The sequence below is a fragment of the Necator americanus genome, chromosome II (assembly GCF_031761385.1).
Source record: "Necator americanus strain Aroian chromosome II, whole genome shotgun sequence".
NCBI lineage: Eukaryota > Metazoa > Nematoda > Chromadorea > Rhabditida > Ancylostomatidae > Necator > Necator americanus.
The window spans coordinates 13,638,961-13,661,363 of record NC_087372.1 but is presented as its reverse complement, the minus strand read 5'-3'; the positions used below and the strand labels follow the sequence as shown (position 1 = coordinate 13,661,363).

The 22,403-nt window shown below is 40.9% G+C and overlaps 2 protein-coding genes across 4 annotated transcripts in view; both read left to right on the top strand.

Moving 5' to 3' along the window:
- The window catches only part of RB195_017734 (uncharacterized protein), a gene marked incomplete at both ends in the record, with an annotated part of 46,605 nt that extends 31,679 nt beyond the window's left edge, over positions 1 to 14,926 (top strand). For both annotated transcript variants that reach the window (XM_064184854.1, XM_064184855.1), the window contains 12 exons: positions 170 to 364; positions 976 to 1,136; positions 2,144 to 2,263; positions 2,363 to 2,458; positions 4,461 to 4,574; positions 7,801 to 7,942; positions 8,008 to 8,146; positions 8,199 to 8,294; positions 9,234 to 9,385; positions 9,639 to 9,728; positions 9,811 to 9,930; positions 14,846 to 14,926. In XM_064184854.1, coding sequence (XP_064040735.1) covers positions 170 to 364; positions 976 to 1,136; positions 2,144 to 2,263; positions 2,363 to 2,458; positions 4,461 to 4,574; positions 7,801 to 7,942; positions 8,008 to 8,146; positions 8,199 to 8,294; positions 9,234 to 9,385; positions 9,639 to 9,728; positions 9,811 to 9,930; positions 14,846 to 14,926 — 1,506 coding nt within the window. The remainder of the gene's footprint in view (positions 1 to 169; positions 365 to 975; positions 1,137 to 2,143; positions 2,264 to 2,362; positions 2,459 to 4,460; positions 4,575 to 7,800; positions 7,943 to 8,007; positions 8,147 to 8,198; positions 8,295 to 9,233; positions 9,386 to 9,638; positions 9,729 to 9,810; positions 9,931 to 14,845) is intronic.
- Positions 14,927 to 18,735: 3,809 nt separating this feature from the next.
- Positions 18,736 to 22,403, top strand: part of RB195_017733 (uncharacterized protein) — a gene marked incomplete at both ends in the record, with an annotated part of 39,408 nt that continues 35,740 nt past the window's right edge. For both annotated transcript variants that reach the window (XM_064184853.1, XM_064184852.1), the window contains 4 exons: positions 18,736 to 18,767; positions 18,831 to 18,969; positions 21,580 to 21,642; positions 21,713 to 21,834. In XM_064184853.1, coding sequence (XP_064040733.1) covers positions 18,736 to 18,767; positions 18,831 to 18,969; positions 21,580 to 21,642; positions 21,713 to 21,834 — 356 coding nt within the window. The remainder of the gene's footprint in view (positions 18,768 to 18,830; positions 18,970 to 21,579; positions 21,643 to 21,712; positions 21,835 to 22,403) is intronic.

The following is a 22,403-nucleotide window of genomic DNA, read 5'->3' as shown; positions in this document are numbered from 1 at the left end:
GAGAAGTTCGAAGTGATAAGCAGTGATCCAGTGCTATTCCCACGAAGATCTTGTTTGATCTTTTTTCCTCTACTCTTATATGTGAAAAGTCACAAATCGGGTGGCCTATAGCTCAAGAAGGTATTCAAAAATGGCCAAGCTGACCATTTTAATGATCACGCATTTATAGGTTCCATTTGATGGCATATGGATTGATATGAATGAACCAGCAAACTTTGGTACCAACATTGAGAAGCCATGGTACTTTGACAATCCTGATCATCCCAATATCGAACCTTTAAAATGTCCGATGAAGGATGGTGGGAAAGATGCAGAATGGGATATGCCTCCTTACAAAACCCACTCGGTTTGGGTTTTCGGACAGGTAAGCAAGAAAGTGGTTTCGTCACAATGTGGAGTGTGCTGTTGGTTCCAATGACACCATTAATATATGTAATATATAATAATGGTAAAATAAAATAACGAAGAAGAAAAGACATGAAGAATGACATGAAGAATCGCTCCCCTCTCCTTAATCTAAGATCCCGTATGCGAATACCGGAATAATATTTAAAATCCGTGCCACCTCAGATTCGTGGGGTGATGCCTTTAAATGGCTGGTAGGTGCCCGAAAACAAATACTCACATCCTTGATTGCATTTAAAGCAGAGCCACCGCAAGTAACGTGTCGTATAAGCGGCGGTATTAAATATCGTATCGAAGACATCCTGCACAGTGAACGATACATTTGACATTCATCATTGTTGGATAAGAAGTGTTGACATTGAACTCCTTACCAAGAAACGAAAAAAACCCGACTTCTATTAGGATTGAACCCTAAGAGACCCTAACTCCGTTTGAATGCTTTGTGTAAAATGATGAGGCGCTTGAGAGGATAAATCACTAATGGCTTTCCAGGCTCTGACGAAGGCGATAGCGCCGGAAAATCAATGAAAAACCACATATCGGAAGCATATCTTGACGAGTGAATTTCAGGATGCTTATTTGGCGTCACAAACACTGTGTATGTTAGCAGTACAGGCGGGAGGAACTCAACGTCACTACAATGTGAAAAGCCTTTATGGATTCTTCGAAGCAAAAACAACACAGCAAGCACAATATAAAGCAACGAACAAGAGAGGACTCGTAGTGTCAAGGTCGTTCTTCTTTAGATTGATATCAAAATAAATCAAACAACGCTGTTTATTGAACCGTATGCTGTTTCGCTTTGCCGGGCGAGAAAGCCCCGCAAGATGCTCATTGATGACCTGGTGTTTCGACCTTCTTGCCGTTACCACAGGCCTAAGGAAGTTCGGCGGCGTTTTCAAATCTCATCAAGCTCTTCCTTTCCTGTTGCTACGTATCGGCATAATTCTAACTACCCTCATCTACCAAAGAGATGACTGATGAGTTCTGTTCTTCGAAATTTGTTCTTGAGTTTTTGAAGAATCTAGTTATTCAGCGTACATTCCATTGAAAAGCCTTTTCTGTGAAAAAAATCTCTAGGACGTCTCTTACCTTTGAGGCGGAGGTTTCAAAAGTCCTGAAACTTCACCGTAAAATTAAACTTTTTGCACAACTTTTTTTGCTCATGTTCAACCTTTCACAAAAGTCTTTGATTCTTTATAGATTAAAATATGAAAAGGGAAATCAAGCACTGGTGAACGAAGCAATACTAGATTTTGTGTCCAGTGCTCTCTGCTTAGATACAATAAAGTTCATAAAGCAACCAAGCAACAAGCGGAATAAGAGAATGAAAAATGTCAATTAGAATTTTCTAAGAGTAATAACTTCTGCCAAAAACCGGGAAGAAGTTCTGGCTATATGATTCGCATGCACTTCAACTATGACAACAAAATGTTTACTCTCAGATAAATTGTCGCTACTACACAACTTTCTTCACATCACCTTTTAAAATTAAATTAATATGTTAACAAAACCATTTCATTTTGAGTGATCTAACATTATATATTGCATGTTATTCCCTTATTCACTCTAGCTAACCTTTCTACTATCTTTGTAGAAAGGTTGGCTAGAGTGAATAAGGGAATAACATAAGGGAGCAGCTTGACCGGTAGCATTGAATGACGCATCAGTTACATTGAAATGAAGCAGAATGGAAAAAATAAAAAAAAAAACAAGTTGGAGACCTACTGTTCTTTAGATCCACGTTCGCTTCTACTGGACGCTATGCTGGACACTGGCTTGGGGACAACAGCGCAACGTGGGAAGATCTTCAGTCGGCTGTTATCGGAGCTCAAGAATTTAATTTATTCGGGATACCGTGAGTGAACCACGATTTTAAAACTTTGCCCGACAGTGTGTTTATGAACATTATTTAGAAAAATGATTCATTGATTGAGTGATCGATTGATTGATTTAGTTACATTGGCTCGGATATTTGTGGATTTAACCGCGAAACAAACGAAGAGTTGTGTCTGAGATGGCATCAAATGGGTGCTTTTCATACGTTCATGAGGTCAGTTCCTTCCAGTACAATTCTTGGCATCACTCAGTTACTATATCTCCTATATAAGGGTCAGTCTTCCATGTAGGGCTAGCGCCAGATTTTCAGACTAGTTGTGATGATCCTTTTGCTCACCTCCAGTGTTCAATGAAAATTTAAAGCAGGAGCACTCTTTGTAAGTTACTCCAGAATTAGACGTATTTTGTTACCAACAATGGTTTTCAGAAGTATAAGCATTGTTGAAAGATTGTGCATTTTTTCTTATTAAAGATTCAATAAGTTCATTACCAAGTTTTTAGAATATATTGCATTTATATTCCTTTACTTTGCTACAGTATCGGAGCTTTCCTTTCCTTCTTATCTAAGAATTAACATAGAATGCTAAGATGAAATGACATCAACATCATCATTCTCATGGAAATAATCCTACGTCAGATCACGTAAACTACTACTAAAATGAAAATCTGCATGCACGTGTATCTTTCTGACGAAAACATCTGACAAGAATCACGAGGGTAACGTACAGAGGAGCGAACATATGGAGAGGAGTGAACATATGGAGAGTTCCTTTGACTGAAACGCCACTCAAGCAACCTCTCACTTCATTTTGACGTATTCTGGCGCCGCAAGTCCACCACGACATCGTAGGACCCGTTTCATTGTCTCTTGATGCCAACACGCTCAACTGATGTACTCTAGTTTTAGCGCTGACGTATTCACCAGGGGCCGCGGGACACACCACACTGCTTTCCTGCGCCAACATTCCTACTGGCGTTTTCCGACTCGTTCCATCCCATCTTTCTGTTTTCTGGCTCTTCCACATTAATTCCATGTCGTGGGACCCATCTCACTGGTATTTGGCACCAACACATGTAACTTACGCCATAGGACCCGTCCGACCTCACTACAGTTTAGCGAAAACATGTGGTGATATTTAGATGTTCAACTTAAACACGACGTAAAAAATTAGAGGATCGGAGTTTGTTGTGCATTTAGTTTGCGCAGTTCTTTCCACAACAACATGAACACAGGGAGCGGAGCGCTGGAAACTTTGTGATTTTCTCCGAGAAAATACACACTTTCGGGAAGAGAGAGAGGAGAGATAGTAAACATATTCAACATTCAACAAATTACTAAACAAATGGAACTTTGTGTACAAATGCTGAAAAGGATGAATACATTGATGAAGAAGGAACGCAAAGATCCAATCTAATGCCGAGATCAAACGTATAATAAACATCTCTTAGCTTTTGGATCGTGTCTAAGTTAAGCTCTTGAAGCTGAACACATGCTTTCTACACAACCAAACAAAAATGTAGTTGTTATTTCTAAATACGATACATCAGTAAAACTGACGGGGAAAAGTCGTCATGAAAGGTAGTCCCAAGAAAAGAACGATAACTCACAATTTCTCCGCGTTTTGGATCCTACAAGAAAAGAGTGCTCGTTAGGAAAGGGAAAAAGAACACTTTAGAAGGGCTTCACAAGAAAATATTTTGAAAGAGAATGCAAGAATTCCATGACTTTTTAGTGCTCTGAACAAAATCTTCCAACAGCATAGTCGAAGGACTAGTCACCTTCACAGCTTTGTGGAATCGGTGTTGTACATAGTCCCAAGGATATATATATATATATATATATATATATATATCAGTCCCAAGGATATATATATCCTTAGGATATGTATATTTACGTAAATATATACTCGAACTAAGCGCGTTATTAAATAGCCGGATTCACCGTTCCCAGGTAAGAGCAGACTCAGGTGTGGTGGATGGAAAAATATGTAAAAGTAGTCAATCGTTAAGGTTTCTTTCCATAGGTCTAAGTTCTTCCTTTTAATTATTGTCCTGCCTACTCAAGTTCTGACCTTATTGAATGGCTTAGTGCAGTTCATCGAATGTTCCTTTCGTAGCCAGGATGAAGGATTTCTCTTTTTGCCTTTTGCCTTTTGCCTTTTGTTCCTTAAGCTGTATTTCATAATCCATTTGTGGCTTCTAACGCAAATATTTAGGAATCACAACGCAATCAACCAAGCACCCCAAGATCCAGCTCAGTGGTCGTCCGTTGCTGCTGCCGCCAAGAAAGCCAATCTCTTCCGTTATAAGTACTTGCCGTACGTTTTCAGGTGAGTCATAATTATTCAATTGACATTCTGAGCACCTTCTCCGGAGAAACGGAGAGAAGACTTCCCTTCCTAAACTCAGAAAATGGGACTCACCAAATTAATTAGCCGTTTTCAGTGGAAGGTAAAAGCAATCCCTGTATTACATTACATTGAATCATTATACTTAATGCTAGCCGTAAATATTCTTCTCCGTCAAAGAAAAGATAGCGGAAAATCTTGAAAACTCTGTTAGGGTAACATCAAATACACGAAATGTGTTGATGAGATGTTGGAGAAGTTAAAAATGGCCGAATACAAATTTTGATAGTTTCCAGCCTGCATAAGCTTCCAAACTAGAATCTCATCCTTTCAATTAGAATAGGATGCATTGGTGCTGCTTCTCATCCGCTTTCCTTCACCGTCTCTCCTTAGTCACTGGCAAAAGAGAGTACTGAGATAGTTTTCATGGACACTCTTTCATCGTTGGTCTGCATTACTCAGGTCTCCTGATTCTGTATCTCCGCTCCGAGCTAGAGGAATGCATTTTCTTCCATTTTTCGCTATCAGAAACTTTTCCCACGAAGATAATCGGTGATTTTAATGATGATGTGGACTGAGAGCAATTGGCTGCATTCCATACATTCGCTGCTACTATAACTTCACTTTCGAAGTTACATGAATACAGGAGATAATTGATCAGAGATAATTGATCATCAGAGATAATTGAACTTGGGAATCATTAATATTAATCGGCTAAAGGCAGCCGGTGCCTGCTGTAGCGATCGTTCATTGTAGGGTCTCGAAGGCAGCGCATTAATGGTAAGGAAACGCAATTTGTTAAAAGAACACAATTTCTGTTGTAGCGGGCGTGAAACGTCTTTCTCTGATCGTCGTAAAGACGGCATGCCAGACGACATTTCTTCCTACGAAATTAGTTGCAGCGCGCCACCCTTGAGCACGTGCTGCGTCCACGAGCGAGCGGTCAAGTATTAATGAAGTCTCCTCATTAATACTTGACCGCTGACCGCTACAGAAGCCTTTTCAAGCTAATAAATAGACTGCTGAAGGGATCGGAGCGGGTCCAAGGGTGTACGTTCTTAACTCTAAACCTTAGTAACTAAAACGGTTACTACGCTGTTTTTTAGGACCACTAAGGTGAATTGAGCGGGGCCACACTCTTTTCTGTAATCTACAACTCGAATTCTACGTTTTTAATCAGGTTTCCGTACTACGTGGATCTTGTGATACTGCATTTAACGATCTCTAAGATTCGCTGCTTAACGGCTCCAGGAATCTGAGGTGATTAGTATCGACAACAAGGGCAGCATCAATCAGGATACTGCAGCGACCCTTGGGAAAAGACAAATTTATGGAGAGGGGGAATGATTCCTGTCCACATATTCTTCCATAAAAAATTGCCTGGTAGTAAAAACGGCAGGTTCCGGTTTTCAAGACTACGGCTTTTTTTCAGGCGACTTTTTAGCGCATTGGAAACGTACTATTTTCAATACAAGGAGTCAATCGACTGAAATTTGTGGTTATGGTTCGAAAAAGCCAAAATAGATAGTGCCGCAGTAAACTTACGTGCTTCAAGTTTTTTACCGGCAATTACGGAAATGAAAGTGTACGTTTGAATTCTGAGATTTTTATATTCTCCCATCGAATGTATAATTTCTCTGAACAAACCAATTGTGGATAAGAACAATCGAGGTCTTTTCTCAAACTTGAAAATGTGCACCACCACAAAAAGTGTTGGCAAAATGTTTTTAGCCATTAGTATCGAGAATTAATTGGTTAATTAGTATCTTGACAATTCAAAGCCATCGTCTTACATTTCCACAACGAACGATCTAAGACACTGTAGCGGCTCTCTTGTTAAGAGGCATAAATTTATATAGAGGTTTCAAACACCTGTTAACTGTACACATATCATATCTTTTATTTAAAGGAAATTCCTTGGAGCTCTGTTAGAAATCAGCAGTGTCCTGCTTTTCATTACTTCCACTTTTTTTCAATCGATTTTTCAGCGCATTGGAAACGATGACTGCCTAAAATCTAACAATGAGTGAATTCTTGGTAGTGTTCACCATTCGGAAAACTTAAATATTGTGGCAATTGGTTCGAAAAAGCTCAAAATAGATAGTGAAGCAGTAAACTTAGTATTTCAAGTTATTTACCGGCAGTGACGGAAATCGAAAGTGTGTTTTGAATTCTGAAATTTTTTATTCTATCGAAGGTGTATAATTTCTCGTGAACAAACCAATTGTTGGATTGAAGAACATTTCGAAGTCTTTTCTCAAACTTGAAAATGTTCACGGAAACAAAAAGTGTTGGCAAAATGTTAATCGCCATTAGATAGAGAACTTCTAATTTTATAAGAGTGTCATGTGTTGACTTTTCAATTCTATCGGTCTTGATATTTCGGCTCATTGTGGAGGATTGTCAAACAGACAAAATGAAGCAAGCTCCACCATCTGCTGTTTGTACTTAATCGAGATTTTAAAACCAGAGTGTATCCACAACCCTCACGTCATTTCTACCTCCACTTCTAACTCCGAAGTGGAGCTATTAGTTCGTATATTATCCTACGAGTCCGAGATCACAGCACGCAGAACACTAGAAGCCTTTTGGATAACCGCCAAAAGTCCAAAAATGAACAAGAAGGATGAGTGTATTGCTATCACAAACGAGTTATCCCTATATCAAGACCTATGCTGGTTTTGATCTACGGGCGGGCCGTTAGGTCCCTATATAAAAACCCTTGTGACTCGTAGTTGTGGTACGTAGTGGTCTGCTGAGTTAACAAGTCTAGCTAATGAGGTAAGTACTAGCCAATGGGTTGCTGTTTGAGTTTGCCTACCGTTTGGATGCTTTTGGTAGAGTGATGAGGCGCTTGAGGGGATAAATCACTAATGGCTTTGAACTTTCCAGGCTCTGACGAAGGCGATAACGCCGAAACGTTAGCCGTTGTTAAATAAACGCGATCAATACCAATCTTGGCTACAGCTCAAGGAAATCAATTTAAAACTTTTCAGGTCATTTCAATTACCTGAAAAAAAACGAAAACGAAGATCAAGAAAGTCAAAAAGTCAAAAAACAAGATCCGCGTAATGCCATACAAAATCCCGCAAATTTTTCTAGTGAATTTTTAGGCTCGCAAAAAAATAACGGCCACAATCCATTCCGTAACCCGGTGTTTGCTGTTACGAAGACAAACTTTCTGGATGGAACTTGAATCTTTTTTCAGTCTGCTCTTTGTCGCCTCGTTGAATGGAGGAACTGTGATTCGTCCAGTATTCTACGAGTATCCGCAAGATTCAAGGACGCACGATCTGGGCTACCAGTTTCTATGGGGCAGCTCAATGATGATCGCGCCGGTTGTGCATCAGGTTATCTGAAAGAAAAAAGTAATCCTAGCTGAAGGAACAAAGAAACAAGGATGAACATCATTTAGGGAGAAACAAAAGTACAAGCATACCTACCAGAGGATGATTGGTATTCAATGTATGATCACGAATACGGTCACATAGTTAGGCATGGTCATCAGACGTTCCCAGCTCCCTGGACATCTCTTATTCCTGTTTTTGTTAGAGGTAAGTAATTCTAATGAAAACGTACATAGAAACATCCGAAGCATGAACTCAGGCGGTTCCATCTTACCTCGTCAGAAACCGAACGTGACTACGGAGTATACACGAAAGAACGCTTTCGAGCTACTGATTGCTCCCGGAAATAATTTCAGTGAGTTCTGGAATTATTTGTTATAAAAATGAAAGCTGTATAGGAATTCAGACATACTTGCGATTATCCTATGAATCTTAACTTGTCGCAATTTATTTGCATGATTTTTGGCAACCTAAGAAAAAAACTTAAACAATAATCCTTTTCTCTGCAAGTTTTAATAAAACTCCAAGATGAAGAAGAGACCCATAAGGCAGAGACAATTGGAGCGGCGCCTTTTCGGTTGTTTTTATTCGCAAAAAGTCGGGAGCTGAGCAGTTATAAATAACTCAATGCCATGAAGAGGCATGAGAGAATACAGAAAACATTCAAGATAGGCATGAAATCTGCAATTTTGGCGTTACAGAATTATGAAGGTGCATGTTTGATATTGTTTCCAGAGAGGGCCTGGTGCTGGTACAAAAGGCGCGCTTGGGTTGCTAAGTTGTTTTTAAGACAGTGTTCTGTCACGCTATCAGATAACGCCTAATATCTTCTCAAATATTGACCTGAAAAGTAGTCAGAATGCTGCTTTTTTATTTTCAACAGAGGAGAAATTTGAGTGCAGGTGCAAATTATTCTCGGAAATTATGATTCTTTGTCAACATTTCGGAATCAGCTTCAGAATCAACGGCCAGTTCTCATGTGAAAACAGAGCGTCCTAAATTCCTCTCAAAAACGGTTAATTGTGCTGCTTTTTAGGAATGTTAGCCTTATCCATCATAAAGCTTTTTTAGAGTTCATTATGTCGTGTGTATCAGAACTCAGGAAATTTTTCAGCTAAAGCACTATGTGCATTTAAAGAGAGTGAAAGAAAGGAATTTCAAAATAGTAAGTAGTAGTACTTGTTCTGTATTTTTTGTGGATCATTCCCCAATAATAATGTGAAGCTAGGAGCTTGTAGACGACAGAAAATGCTCCAGAAATGCTCTAACTATTTCTTGTCTAACAAATTTGAAGGGCCTCAGGACTCTGCAGATGGTTTACTTTATTGGGATGACGGAGACAGCATTGTTGAGTCTTTCTCGACTCACAATTATTACCACTGGGAATTCAAATATACCTCTACGGAGAAAAGTGCATCTCTACTAATAAACACGAGAAGAAAAGCTGTAAGTTAATTCTTGTATATGTTCTCATTCTTCTATTCTTTAGTGTTCATTTTCATTTAAATCTTCGAAAAATTGCCATTTTGTTTTCTTAGATCATTTCTAGGAGCTCCAGGTTTTGCTTTTTGAAAACCCTCGAAAAATCATTAGAAAATGCTGAAATTGAGATGGTTTCATGATCACGTGTTAGCGTGAACATCATTTTCAAGTACTAATGTCAGTTGGCTGAAAATTGTTTGTGTACTCCGGCTTCCAGGAACTGAGAATTCCTTACCTTGATACACTGGAAATATTCAACTACAGACATAACCCCGATTTCGATAGTTTCTCGCTGAACGGCGAAAAGGTAAGTAGTTTTTAAGCACTGTAAACTAGATAATTTGATTTACGAACTTTGTTGGCAAACAAACGCGTAATTGGTCATTAAGGTAAAAATTGACACGGAATCTTCAAACTACAATATAGATTCGAAAATATTGTACATTTCTACAAAAAATCTCATCGACATGGCCACAGGAAAGCCGGTTGAGCTAACATGGAAGCATTCGGTAGGCCAATGAAAAGATTATGGGTATTCCTTCACACACATTTTATCTCCATTATTAGATACCAGTCTGAAGTGCGGCTAAAGCCGGACTTCAGACATTCTGTGGTGTTCGCTCTGCTCGTCGTCACTGATTAATGGAAATAAATTAATAATAGTGACATTTTCTGTGAAATTAGAGTTGTGTTTTTCTAACAACGTTTTCTTCTTTTTCTTAAAGGAAATTTAGGCTAAAGATTTCATAGTATTCTTTGTAAACGCCTCAGTTCTACGTCTGGAGAACATTCAAACTTCACCTTTAAACACTCCTTCGATACCAATGTAATATAGACACGACTGGAATCATTACTCAAAGTATAGGTTTTACTCTTGTTTCCCCCAACAGTTATCAGAGAATGATGCTTCACATAAAATGAAGTGAATGACATCATCGTACTGATAAGGATAGCGTTCCACATCAGATCATGTAAGCAGTTGGCTGCTATATAAGCAGCAGTTAGCATTCGTGTTTCCACTTTCCGAATAACGGAGAAGTCGTAGATGTGGAAAGGAACGCGGAAAGTGGATACGACTATGAAACGTTTGGAACGTCCCATTTACCTTTTGCGACATGCACACGTCACTGCGCGATGCTTCTACACAACAACATAGGAATTCGACGCCGTGGGACTTGTTGCATCCCTTTTTATAGATATCTGGCGCCAACATACCAATCTGACGCCGGTGGACCCGTCGCACCCCACTTCTCGAATTTCGTGACTGACACACACGCGTCACAGAATAAGCTCGTTATTATATCCGGCTAACGCCGGACTTCAGACTTCTTTAGTGTTCGCTTCACTCGCCTTCACCGATCAATAACAAATAACAGTAGTGACTTTTTTTCGCAAAACTATAATTGCTTTTTTCTTCTATCATTGCTTTCTTCAAATTTTTTCCTCACAAATTTAGACGTGCATTTTTTTGAGAGAGATTTCATGATTTTCTTCCCAAACGCGTCAGTACTATATTTGGAGAGCAATCAAATTTAATTTTACATCTGTGTTTCTCTGAGACCTCCACAATTTGGAAACATTATTCGAAATATGAGTTTCCTCCGCTTATTATATAGCATAATAATCCAGTCAAGTCCAGTTACTTAATTACACCGTTAAACCACACTTTTATGAAATTCTGCACAAGAGAGCTGTCTAAGGGCAACATCGCCCTCAATAAAAGTTAAATATGTCACATTAACTGCAATTACTTCTTAGTCTTAAAGAAGGGACATAAAATTGGAACAACACTTTGCTTATGATCACTTTTGCTACTGTCACTATTCTCGGGACTTGCGAAAAGAGGATAGATCCTTTCTGAAATTCGATTTACGGAGTACATTCGGTAAAAATCACGACATAACATATAGAATTCAGTTTTTGCAACACACTGTAACACAGTGTAATTCATCGCTGAGTTATTTATTTGAGATCCAATGGAAGAATTAGTTTGAAGTCGTCATTAGATGGGCAGAAGAAGGGGAATATTATTGAATTATTATTATTGAAGATGGAAGCATTCAGAAGAAAAATGGCAGTTGAAAGATGTTCAAAGATACTTAGATACTTAGATGATCTGTCTTCACTGGACGTGCGGGCCCCAGCATCTCTTCCACTCGCTTCGTTCCCTAGCCATTGTCATCCAAGACGTTGAAGAGGTGCTTGAGCCCTATCTTACTGAGTCCCAGCTGGTCTATCCGTGTAGCGAACACATTACCCCATTTTGTCGAAGGCGTTTAGCATCTCTTGGGATCCACTCTAGCGTTCGCTTAGCCCATCTATCATCGATTCTTCCCATAATGAGACCGGCCTATCTATGCTTTGATTTCGATATATATACCGCTGGCTCGCGAAGATGGGACATTGCTATTAAGTCGGAGCTGCGAAGGCTGACTGGGTGTTGTGTGGTTGGTGGTGGTTAAATTTCAGAAGACATCTCTCAAGAACTCTGTGGGTAGTGAGCAGTTTCTCAGACATGGTAGCGGAGTCTGCCCATTTCTCCGCTGTGTAACACAGGAAGGGCTGTCGAGTCAAATAGATGGGTACGGAGATCTTGGTCCGTAGCTTTCCTGACGGGTGCGAATGCTGCCTACGCTGCGCTCATCCTTCTATTCACTTCTTCCTTGAAGTCGTTTTCCGTATTCACAGAACGACCGAAGTATATGTATGACGAAGTTTCTACAATTTGGGAGCCTTAAAGTTGCACAACTTTGTTCCTTTAGCATCGTTCCTGCTTCATTTTTACCTCTCGAAAAGAGAACGATGTCGTCAGCAAAACGAAGGTTGGAGAGGAATCTTTCATCAATATGTATGCTCCCTTCTTCCCAAGAAAGTGATTCCATTATCAACTGCAGTGCAGCCGTGAATAGCTTCGGCGAGATAGTATCGCCTTGTCGTACCTCCTTTCCAATGAGTATGACGGTATGGCAACTGTCCTCACATACGACGCGTCTACACCTTCACTAGCGCTGACAGTATTGCATTTGTTTCTACGCTGTCGAAGACGGTCCAAGCGGCTGAATCCAGCCAGGACTCCGTCAGGTCCTAGATAAGCGCGTGAGAACGATCTTAGTGACTACTTTGTAAACTAGGCTCGGCAAGCATATTGGACGGTAGTTCCGAAGATTCTCTCGGTCATCTTTCTTATGGATAAGAACGGTTAGCGAAGTTTTCCATCGGTCTGAGATCCTTTCCTTCTGAAAATAGAATGTGCGCAGCTAAGATTACACAAAAGGCCAAAAGTATGTTGATGTAAAATTAGCACCGTGGGCTGTGCCAGGTTTCATGCCCTTGATAGCGACTCGTACTTCTGAAGAGAGAATCCGTTGTTGAGCTTCACCAGTGGGGATGGTCGGGATTGACACAGGAGTTGATGAACGAAAAAGGTCCGAGTAGAACCTCTCTGTGATGATTTCCATCTACGACAAGAAGAGGTGGGGGTCCCGTCTTCGCTCAGCAGAATAGCTAGTGGAATGTTATATTCGTGAAGATCACTGCGGCATTTATTTAGATTCCTTCTTCTTTGTGCTGCTTCCAGAATCTTCTTGTGCCTGTATTTCAAAAGATCCTTCCGCAACGCTCTTCTGCAGCTAGTGTTTCCTACTAACCGCTCAATGCGCGATCCATTCGGACCAAGCCTCAAAGTACTTTTTTTTTCAACATTTCCTCAGAGGTCTTCAAAATTGGATCCAAGTTTGTCTAGCGCGGCTCCGAGGCACGTTCAGCACAGCCTCATAATCTTTTGAGCAGCATCTCGATGTCCCAGTCACCTTGAGACAAGTTGTACGCAATAGTCATAGACGGGTTCAGCTCTCCTTTGTTGCCGATAATAGATGTTCTTTACCATCGTGTTGCTAAGTCGTATTTTCGAAGGAGACGGTGATCAGAACCACTACAAAAGGATGGTACTACCCAGACGTTAAGTTGACACCACCTCCGTTTGGTGAGTATGTTGTCGATCTCCGTAAGAATCGAGCCATTGCGCGATTTTCATGTTTAACGATCTTTTTTCATGAAAAGCAAATTCCCATGATGGGGGCGAGCATCGGACAACAGTCCAACAGTGGCACATTTTGTCATTTTCATTCCGCTCCCATTGTCCAAATCTTCCATTCCTTCCTCTTCTGTAGCCTTTCCTAGTTTTGCGTTGAAGTCAGACTCCATGGCGAGTCGTACGTGTGTCGCCTTGGTCCGGAATCAAAGACTTCCTGAGCAACCTGAGATATGACCGCCTCTCACCAGTCGCCACGCCGTCCAACGTCTGAGACGGCAGAGCCCTGTGTGCAAGGTAATGAGGCAGTAAATATGCTGCAGTGGCAAAAAGACTTTTCCCCAAACTAGCCCTTCCACAGCAAGCTTAGCTCACCACAGGGCATCACCCAACCTTTATGTGTCAGAGAGGCGCCTTGCGACATTTTCCAAGACGGTGATGAATCTTAGCAATGGTTTACTCCTAGCTAGATTTTCGATTTTCGATCCAATTTATCGACCCCGGAGAGATGAAAGGCTTGGCGAGCACAAGGACGGAATGGAACTTGCGATCGGTCGTGTAGACAGCGGAACCTCTTACCGACTGCGCTATATCCGCCCTCTGTTGAATTAATTTGCAATAAAAGTAAGCCTAATAGTAATGTTAGCCGAATCGTGCAGTTTGCCGGCACAGAAATAATTATAAGAAGGAAGTTGTGTGGTTGATAGTCGAATTTAAGCAACAGCCAAGATTGTTAACAAAATTTATTACGGCTAACGGTTCGGCGTTGTCGCCGTCGTCAGAGCCTCAGTAGCCGCGTTGCCGTGATGTTAGCGAAGCGACTGCACCACGCGGATATCCGCTAACATCACGGCAACGCGGCTACTGAGGCCCTGACGAAGGCGACAACGCCGAAACGTTAGCCGTAATAAATTTTGTTAACAATCTTGGCTGTTGCTTAAATTCGTCTATCAACAAGTTGCAACCTCTATGTCAAGATTCAAGGAAAGTCGAACTTTCGAACTTGTGTGGGATTATCCGAGAAAGTAGAGACGTAAGAGTCTCTAGTCAAATGTCACGTCACGATAAATACTTTCTGAGCGGCTCAAAAACGTAAAGAGGTTCTTTTGGGCAGCAGCAAACGTGTGTATACCATAACTCATCTCCTAGACTGGAAGAACAAAAAAAAAGCATCACGGTTTTGAAAAAACGAATGTTCAGGTTCAGCGAATCATATTTTAGGTCAATGGAATTCCACTAACCCTAAACATTAAAAAAGCTGGTAAAGTTACTGAGAAAAGCCCAAGGGTTTCGATGCGCAACTAACTGAGCCTTGATCAGCATAGTTTCAAAAGCGTTTTTTTCCACAGTGTTTAGCACAATATAAGATTCTTCGATAAATCACTTTTTTTCAGGTCTGTTCTGGTTCCGTAGAACGTGGCTTTGTATCTTTGCTTTTATTGAGCTGTGTTACTTTCGCTGCCTGGATTCTTTAAACATTAAACATGTGCGTGGATGGAATGCCGATGTAGAAGAAAATTGGAAATTCACAAATTCATTAATTTATATTGCACTCGTCCGGATAAACATCTTCGATTTCATTTGGCCTACGTCTCGTCTGGAATTTTTGGAACACTTTAAATAAAGGATAACGTGCACGGGGTAAATCCCTATGGGGATGCGCCTACATGTTCAACTTCAACTCAGACTTCACTTGAGGTTTATGAACGCGCGTGCAGCCTTAGAATGACTTGCGGGAGTAGCCGATGTGCCAAGTCTGTGTTTTTATCATCCGCCAACTAAAAATTTAACAACAAAACTAATTTGTTTAACAATACTACTACCAAAAACGTTCGAACAATTGCCTTTACTGTAAATTTATGTTATCAATAATATTGATTTTATTAATAGTGTGTCTTTTTATACAACAAAATCTAACAACCTAACAAAAAAGAACAGGTTTCGATAGAAGCAATCGAAAAGCTGTTAGTACTGCAAATTTTCCTTGAACAGTTCACTCATCATATGCGTTCACATAAGCACCCCTGGAAAAATTCATCAAATCGGGAATGGAGAATTCTCTTGTGTTCAAGTATGTAGTTCCACGTTTTCACTTCTAAAAGTATCACACCTGTTGCAGACAAAATTTTCTTTGATTGGAGGACCAAAAAAATTGCCAAAAAATTTCAACAGGATTATATTCTTCACTACATCAATTACTGTTTTATTCAATAGTGCAGAGTTGCAGAGATCGCTAGAAATTCCAACATTTGACACGATAAAGGTCAACTATAACTATAACCCCGATTTCAATGCTTTAAGTCTGCTTTATTAGCAATATTTAGTCAGATGTGTTGCTTGAATAACAAGAAAGAAAAGCAAAAGGGATCTCTAACGGGCAATGTAAGATTCGCGGGGGTCCGCAAGCGAGCGAACAAAAATTAATAAGGTTCTCTTAGCAGTCTATTCGGGTAAAACTAATGAATATGCTTGCTGAGGAAACCAGCGCGCACACAAGCGTAACGCGTTTCAGCGTGGAAAGAACGGTCAGTGAGGCCGTTTTCTGTTTTTCAGGATGATTCCGTTGAACTTACTAACACTCATGCCCGTAATCTACGTCCCGAACTCTATCTTTTCCTGAGGATATCCCGATATTTCCAATCGCGCACGTAATACGGCACGTAATACGGCTGCGCTTTGATGAATCACAAGCTCGTGTATACATAATTATTCGAAGCACAAAAAAAAGATCTTTTGGGAAGACATTCATACAAACTGCACCAAAGTTGATGGCAAAGTGTATAAAAAGAGCACGAAAAAAATCAGTCTGAAATACCTGTCAGAAAACAGTTCATATAAAATGTTTGTGAATATCATGGAAGAGGTGGAATAGCAACAAAGGCAGTATTTCAAGGACTATTTGTATCAGAGGGCAAGTGTAGCGGTAAAAAGACGGTAGAAGGTTTTGCAGCGACTGGACAATCGACTAATGATATGGAACCGCCGTAGTAGCAACCAAGCCTTTCGTCCCCCTAAAGTCAATAAATTGGTATCCAGATCCACTTGCGAAAATAAAAATAGCCCACGGAAATCATTGTACGGGCGGCTAAACACGCGATCATGAAAACTAAATTATTTTGAATTGAAGTAACCCCGTTGACGCATACCAAGCGGAGTGACAAATACCGCCAGACACTTTATCCCTCGCCATTTATCTGTTTCACATGTAGAAGTTCTACGTACCAGTAGATGGAGGTACAGGAAATCTGTCTAGCATCTCATGCATTAGCACTACCGTCGTAGGTGTGTTCTTGTTTTGACTCAAGTCTTATTTGAAACAAAAAGCTCAGGTTACGCCAAACAAGAAGAAAGCCGCTACCCTTTTACGACAGCCCTTTCCAGTTTGAATCTGAAAACATCCTCAGGAAAACTTGGACAACACGATCACACGATACAAGATCGAAGACGGTTTTCTATGACTACTTTGAAAGGCCGGGCAGGAGTTGATGCTTTCCACGTGTCACCCGCCGCTACACCATAATCCCATCTGAGTAAGGTTTTTCGTTATCGCTCACTATCGGCCAAAATTAGCCTAGACGGCTTTCTCTTCATCCAGTCAAGCACCTCCATTACGTCAACGGTGCTGCATAAATTTCCCACAGCTTGGCTCCGTTCGGAGGTCATGGAGGCCGACTAGGCACAGGCACTTTGTCAATAAATGGATGACAGAATTGGCTTTAACACATCTTCGCTGAACATCTCTGTTCTGTAATTGTACTCTCGTTTACAGCATACAGCCCAAATAACAACTCATCTACAGTTTAAATAGAATAATCGTCCACCCTGAATCCCCTCGGGGCGTCGAGGAAAGGATCCACATCTGCTTTCATTTGCCAGGACGAAGTGGCGGCCCACGAGCTTCACTTAAAGGCATCACTCCACTTTTCTGGGATGGTACGGATTTCAGGTGGAGTGTTATACGGGATGGGAGACCATGGAGATGTAGGTGATTCCGTCCATTTCTTCCTAATTGCCGCAAAAAACGGCCCGGAAGATACGGCTTCAGGCGTTTTGGCGCACTATTTTCTACAAGGAGTTCGAATGGAGCGCGCCAGCCTTGTGCGGCACCGTTGTCCTTCGTTCTCATAAGGTCATCAGCGACAAATTTTGACAGAAAGGGTCACGCTACAGTCTCTTGTCTTACTCCAGTTATCAAATCAAACGTTCTTGTTCATCCCGCTGGCGTTCGAACTGTAGCAGTTGCTCGTTCACATGGTTACCCTCCTCAAAAGAAACCCTCGGTCAGTAGTCGAAAAGACGGCTTGTCTTTCGCGGATGGTTTCTCCGCGAGGTTTGATTAATCGATCCAGGATGACCCGCTATAAAATCTTGTACATTATACGCAGAAAAGATATTCGTTTGCAATTATTGGGTTCCGCGATAGATAGCACCTTGTGCAGAGGATTTGTAAAAGCATGTAACCACGACTGTATCCTTTCCTCAACGAATATTGAAGGTTGATTTTCCCCAGTTCAAGAACCCCAGTAGGAGAAAGGGACTTGGAGTAATTTTCTTTCTTTTTTTTCATTTTCATGCGGTAGATTTTCCACTCTCCATATTTCGGACACAAACCACAACCTCCGAAACCGACTATCGTTGGACGTGTACAAATTCAGAGGGAGGCGATCCTTCCCGGTCCAAGAAGGTGTTGAAATATTACCTTCAGGTAGGGTTGCCTCCCCTACAGCGTTTCTTAATTCTTAATTCAGCCGCTACAGTGCCTTAGCTTTGTAGAGGCGGTTTTCGGGTTCTTGTCTTCCCAAGCCTTTTCGAACTTTATCGCTCCTGACGTCCATTTTTTGAGCGTTTCCAAGCTCTTCTCCTGGAAGAAGTCTGAAGTGGTGCAGACGACACATACACAACTGAACGTGGATCTTGCCTCTGCAGATACAAAGGCAAACTTCTTCTTCAGTGTTGAGGCTGGAAACGTTTTCTTCGCAGCATTCTGGACACATTTAGTGAAAGACTCACCGTCATTCACTCTCTTGTTGGTCTACAATTCAATATTGGTCAGTTGGCGAAACTTCTTTTTGCATTCATCGTCTTTCAGACTTGCCAAATCAGGCATAGGTTGATGTTGAACTAACAAGCCAACTGTTTAGGGAATATTTGTGTTTACTCTTGCAGACTTTTGACTAAATTACTACTATCAGATGCAATTTGATTGCGATATGATGATGATAGTATGATATGTAGAGTAGGCCCACAAGACTATGAAGCTTTACTTTTTTACAGATCTTCTCCAATGCTGGTCAGGGATTTGGCCATTAAATTGCGGTATGAGCAAATACTTCGAACGACAACTCTATAGCTGATTTCAAACTTATATAACTGTTTCAGTGATCTACTATCTCCGCTTCTTCTAACCTTGTTCTCCGTTCGTGAAACAACTGTTCGTTTTGATTGCCACCCAGAACCAGGAGCAACACGAGAAGCGTGCGAAGCTAGAGGATGTCTGTGGGGTTCACCTCATGCAAATGTGAGTTCGTCCGGAAATGCGTCCATAGAAGTCAGCTCTTGCTTGTGTTAGGCTACCACACGTGTCAGTATGCTATGGAACAGTAATATGAACAAAATATACACATTTGATTTGTAGTTTCAGCGCAAGAGTAGTAACTGCAGGTAGAATTTCGAGGAGTTATGATTATTCATATCTTCCATCAGGCCATTGACCAGAATTCGATTCGAGTGCCATAAAAATGAACAAATTAGAGAATTTCATGCGTGATTTCGCAGCTTTGAATTTGCGACGTAGTTCTCACTGTGGTAAAGATGACAAAAACAGAACGACTTGCTTTGACAGAACCTCTGATCACCTCTCCACAGACGAAGCGCTTTAATGTGTGAACTGCTACTGTTTCATTCTGGTGCTGCTTCATCTGCACCCAACATCCAAACTACCCGAAAGTTTTAGTTAAAGCTTGTGCTCTACCTATCATATACTCTATCATATACTCATGTCAAAGAGTCCGCCAAGAAGCATTACAACGTCTTAGTGATTCTGTTGCATAGAAAAGTGAGAATAAGGCAGGTTTTAAGAGTTTAAAAAGTGAACACTACTCAGATCCATCAACAAAACGACTGCAGAAGCCTATCAAAATGATACGCACACATTCACAGTGCGATAACATTTATTGAGCTAGACTAGTACCTTCACTTGCTAGTCTATTGGCAAGCTGCTTAAGATCAGCATTTGTGTAAAATCTTCTAGTTTTGTGAGAGTGCGTAAATTATTTTATGTAAATGTTCTCCTATTCGTCTTGTGGATCAATTGTTTTGATTGCTCTTGGGTTTTCAAATACTCGTATTTGTGGGAGGATTTGCGTGTTTCCATGATAATACTGAGGTGGCGCAGGTGTGGGGCGGTCGGTTAGAGGTCCGCTGTAGCCGCACTTTTGATTGTTCGAAACTGCGGTAGTGCCAGCCAAGCTTTTCATCTCTTCGGCATCAATAAATTGGTACCAGATTTATCTGGTCGTCGGGGAGATAAAAACACTGATTTGATTATTGGCTGCCCTCAAAATTCATTGTTCCAAAAACCTAAACGATTACGGATTGCAGTAAGAACGCGTTGGCGCATTCCCAGTGGATTGATACGCTAGTAGCTTCATCCTTTTCATCCTTTTAATAGTGAGGTATGTCTGGACCTTCAGGTAGTCCAGGAAAGACTTCAACCAGGGATTTTTTCCCGAACGCTTTCATAGAAATCATTTCACAAAACTTTTCCAGGAAATAGAAGAGAAAAGAAAGAGACGCGCGGCTTTCGCGAGCGAGTCACTGAGGTTCCCCTATGTAAATAAAACCAATTCATAGTCTGCTGAGGAAAACCCGCGCGAAATTGCTAATACTCGTAATCTACACACCTAACCACATCTTTTGTGGTGACATGTTGTCAATTTCATGGTATGCTAGCTTTGAAAGTTAGGAGTATAGATGACGACACGCTTAATTCCTTCTAATTGTCTTCAAAAACAGTGTGAGACAAGCTTTATCGATCGAGTTTCTCTGTGATGCGCTGCATCCGGACCATCCTCGGTCTAGAGAGATTTTCTTTTTACAGAAGAGACAAAAGTTGGCAAAGTTTACGTAGCGAAATCATAAAGCCATTCTTGGTTGATAAACTAAACCTCGTCGTTTCGTTAGGCAGCTTTTCGAAGGACTCTAAAGTTGACTCCGGAACTGATCCGTTCGTAAATCTCTTTACTTCTCTACAAAAAAGATAAGAGTTTTAAAACAACCAATATCGCCTGTTTCCGGAATCTTTCAATCAGATACATCAGCGTGGTAGCGAAGCGATAAAAAAAAACTTCAAAGAGAGAAGATCAGCAATACCTATAGAAATTGCAGATGCGGAAAAACTACCACTAGCTAAACCACTAAACCCCAGGAAGCTCAACGCTCTGTACTTGTGCACGCGCCACATCCAAGTGCAAGTGATCGGAAGGAAATGAGGTTTCCTCGGAAGCCTACCAAGTAAAAGAAAATTGGTAGGCTTCCGAGGAAACCTGGTAGGTAAGCTGTTAAGGGGAACGTACGTTCTAAAGTTTCTCGTAGGACTTAAGGCAGTTTTCACGCCGTTTTTACGACGATAAGGGAGAATGAAACCACCTCGGACCCATCAATCTACAACCTCATCTCTAGCATCTCCCGTTGATTCCAACATCACGCCAATTTTGTGGCATGCTGCCTATAAACAATGTCTCACAACGCAAATAATCTATGTCTATCTGATCAAATGTTCTAGATGAAACATATTGAAGCAAACTGAATTCCCACTTTGAATCTGGATAAAAAACCACCTTATTAACAATTGCAAGTGATATATAGTAGAGTCAAAACGACATGAAACAAGGTGCAGCTGCGTAAGCGGTTGCGCTCAAAGCTGCGCGGTGGAGAAAGCGGTTGGAATCGAGCTGGAACCAGAGCGAACTGCAACGAGGAATGGTTCTAGTAAGGATCCTCACTCGATCATATCTGCTACGCTCCACCACTTCGCGCGTGGCCGTTTACGAACTTCGTTTAAGAACAAAGATGATTCACGTATATTTGAACGGATTTCTACAGAACGTACGGCAAATAGGAAATTTAGGGAGCGCCATGGTGCTATATGCGAGAAGGAATTGGATACACTCTTGCAGAAACCAAAGGACCGGTAAGAAATAAAAAAGAACATGTGGTTGCATGTACAACACAACCACCAATCAAACTTTTCTTCCTTACAGTTAACCATACTAAACAAAAATGATGGCCCACAAAATCCATGGGGCGAGGATATCAGAAAAGTCCATTTCGAAACATCAAGGCTTGGAGATATACTGAATGTGAAAATATTTGTTCCTGGAAGGTACTACTCTGACATGTAGTCTTATTAGTTCTCCTCATGAAGGTCTATGAAAACGTGTGCAGGTGATGTCGTGCTTTAGATTTCGACACTGTTATTGTTTATCTGTTTATGTACTCGCGTTTATTAGCACTGAAAGAAAATGTCCACTATACCTCAACGCTTGAGCAGATCCCAGCCAAGAATTGTATTCAGACATCTTGTATGTGATGGAAGGCCTTCTGATTTGACTGTACTTGAATCTTCGCATATTCAATACGTAGCTTATAGTGGTTTTCTTCAGCTGTAGCCAAGAATGACGCCGATCTTTGTTAACAGCTAAAGTTTCAGCTTTATTGTCATCGCCAGCGAAAGATCGAAAATGACTTCAACAAATCCTTATCACTTACAAAACCACTAATTACGGTGTACTCAAAGATCAACATATTGGCTAGCGTAGTCACCTGATCTGATGAAAATGGCAACCTAGCAGGTCACTTCGGTCACCACAACTATACCTCTTGAACCACAAAGGCGTTCAAGAGCGCTACGCTAAGAAGATCAAAATCAGTGGAAGCTATGGTATAAGACTA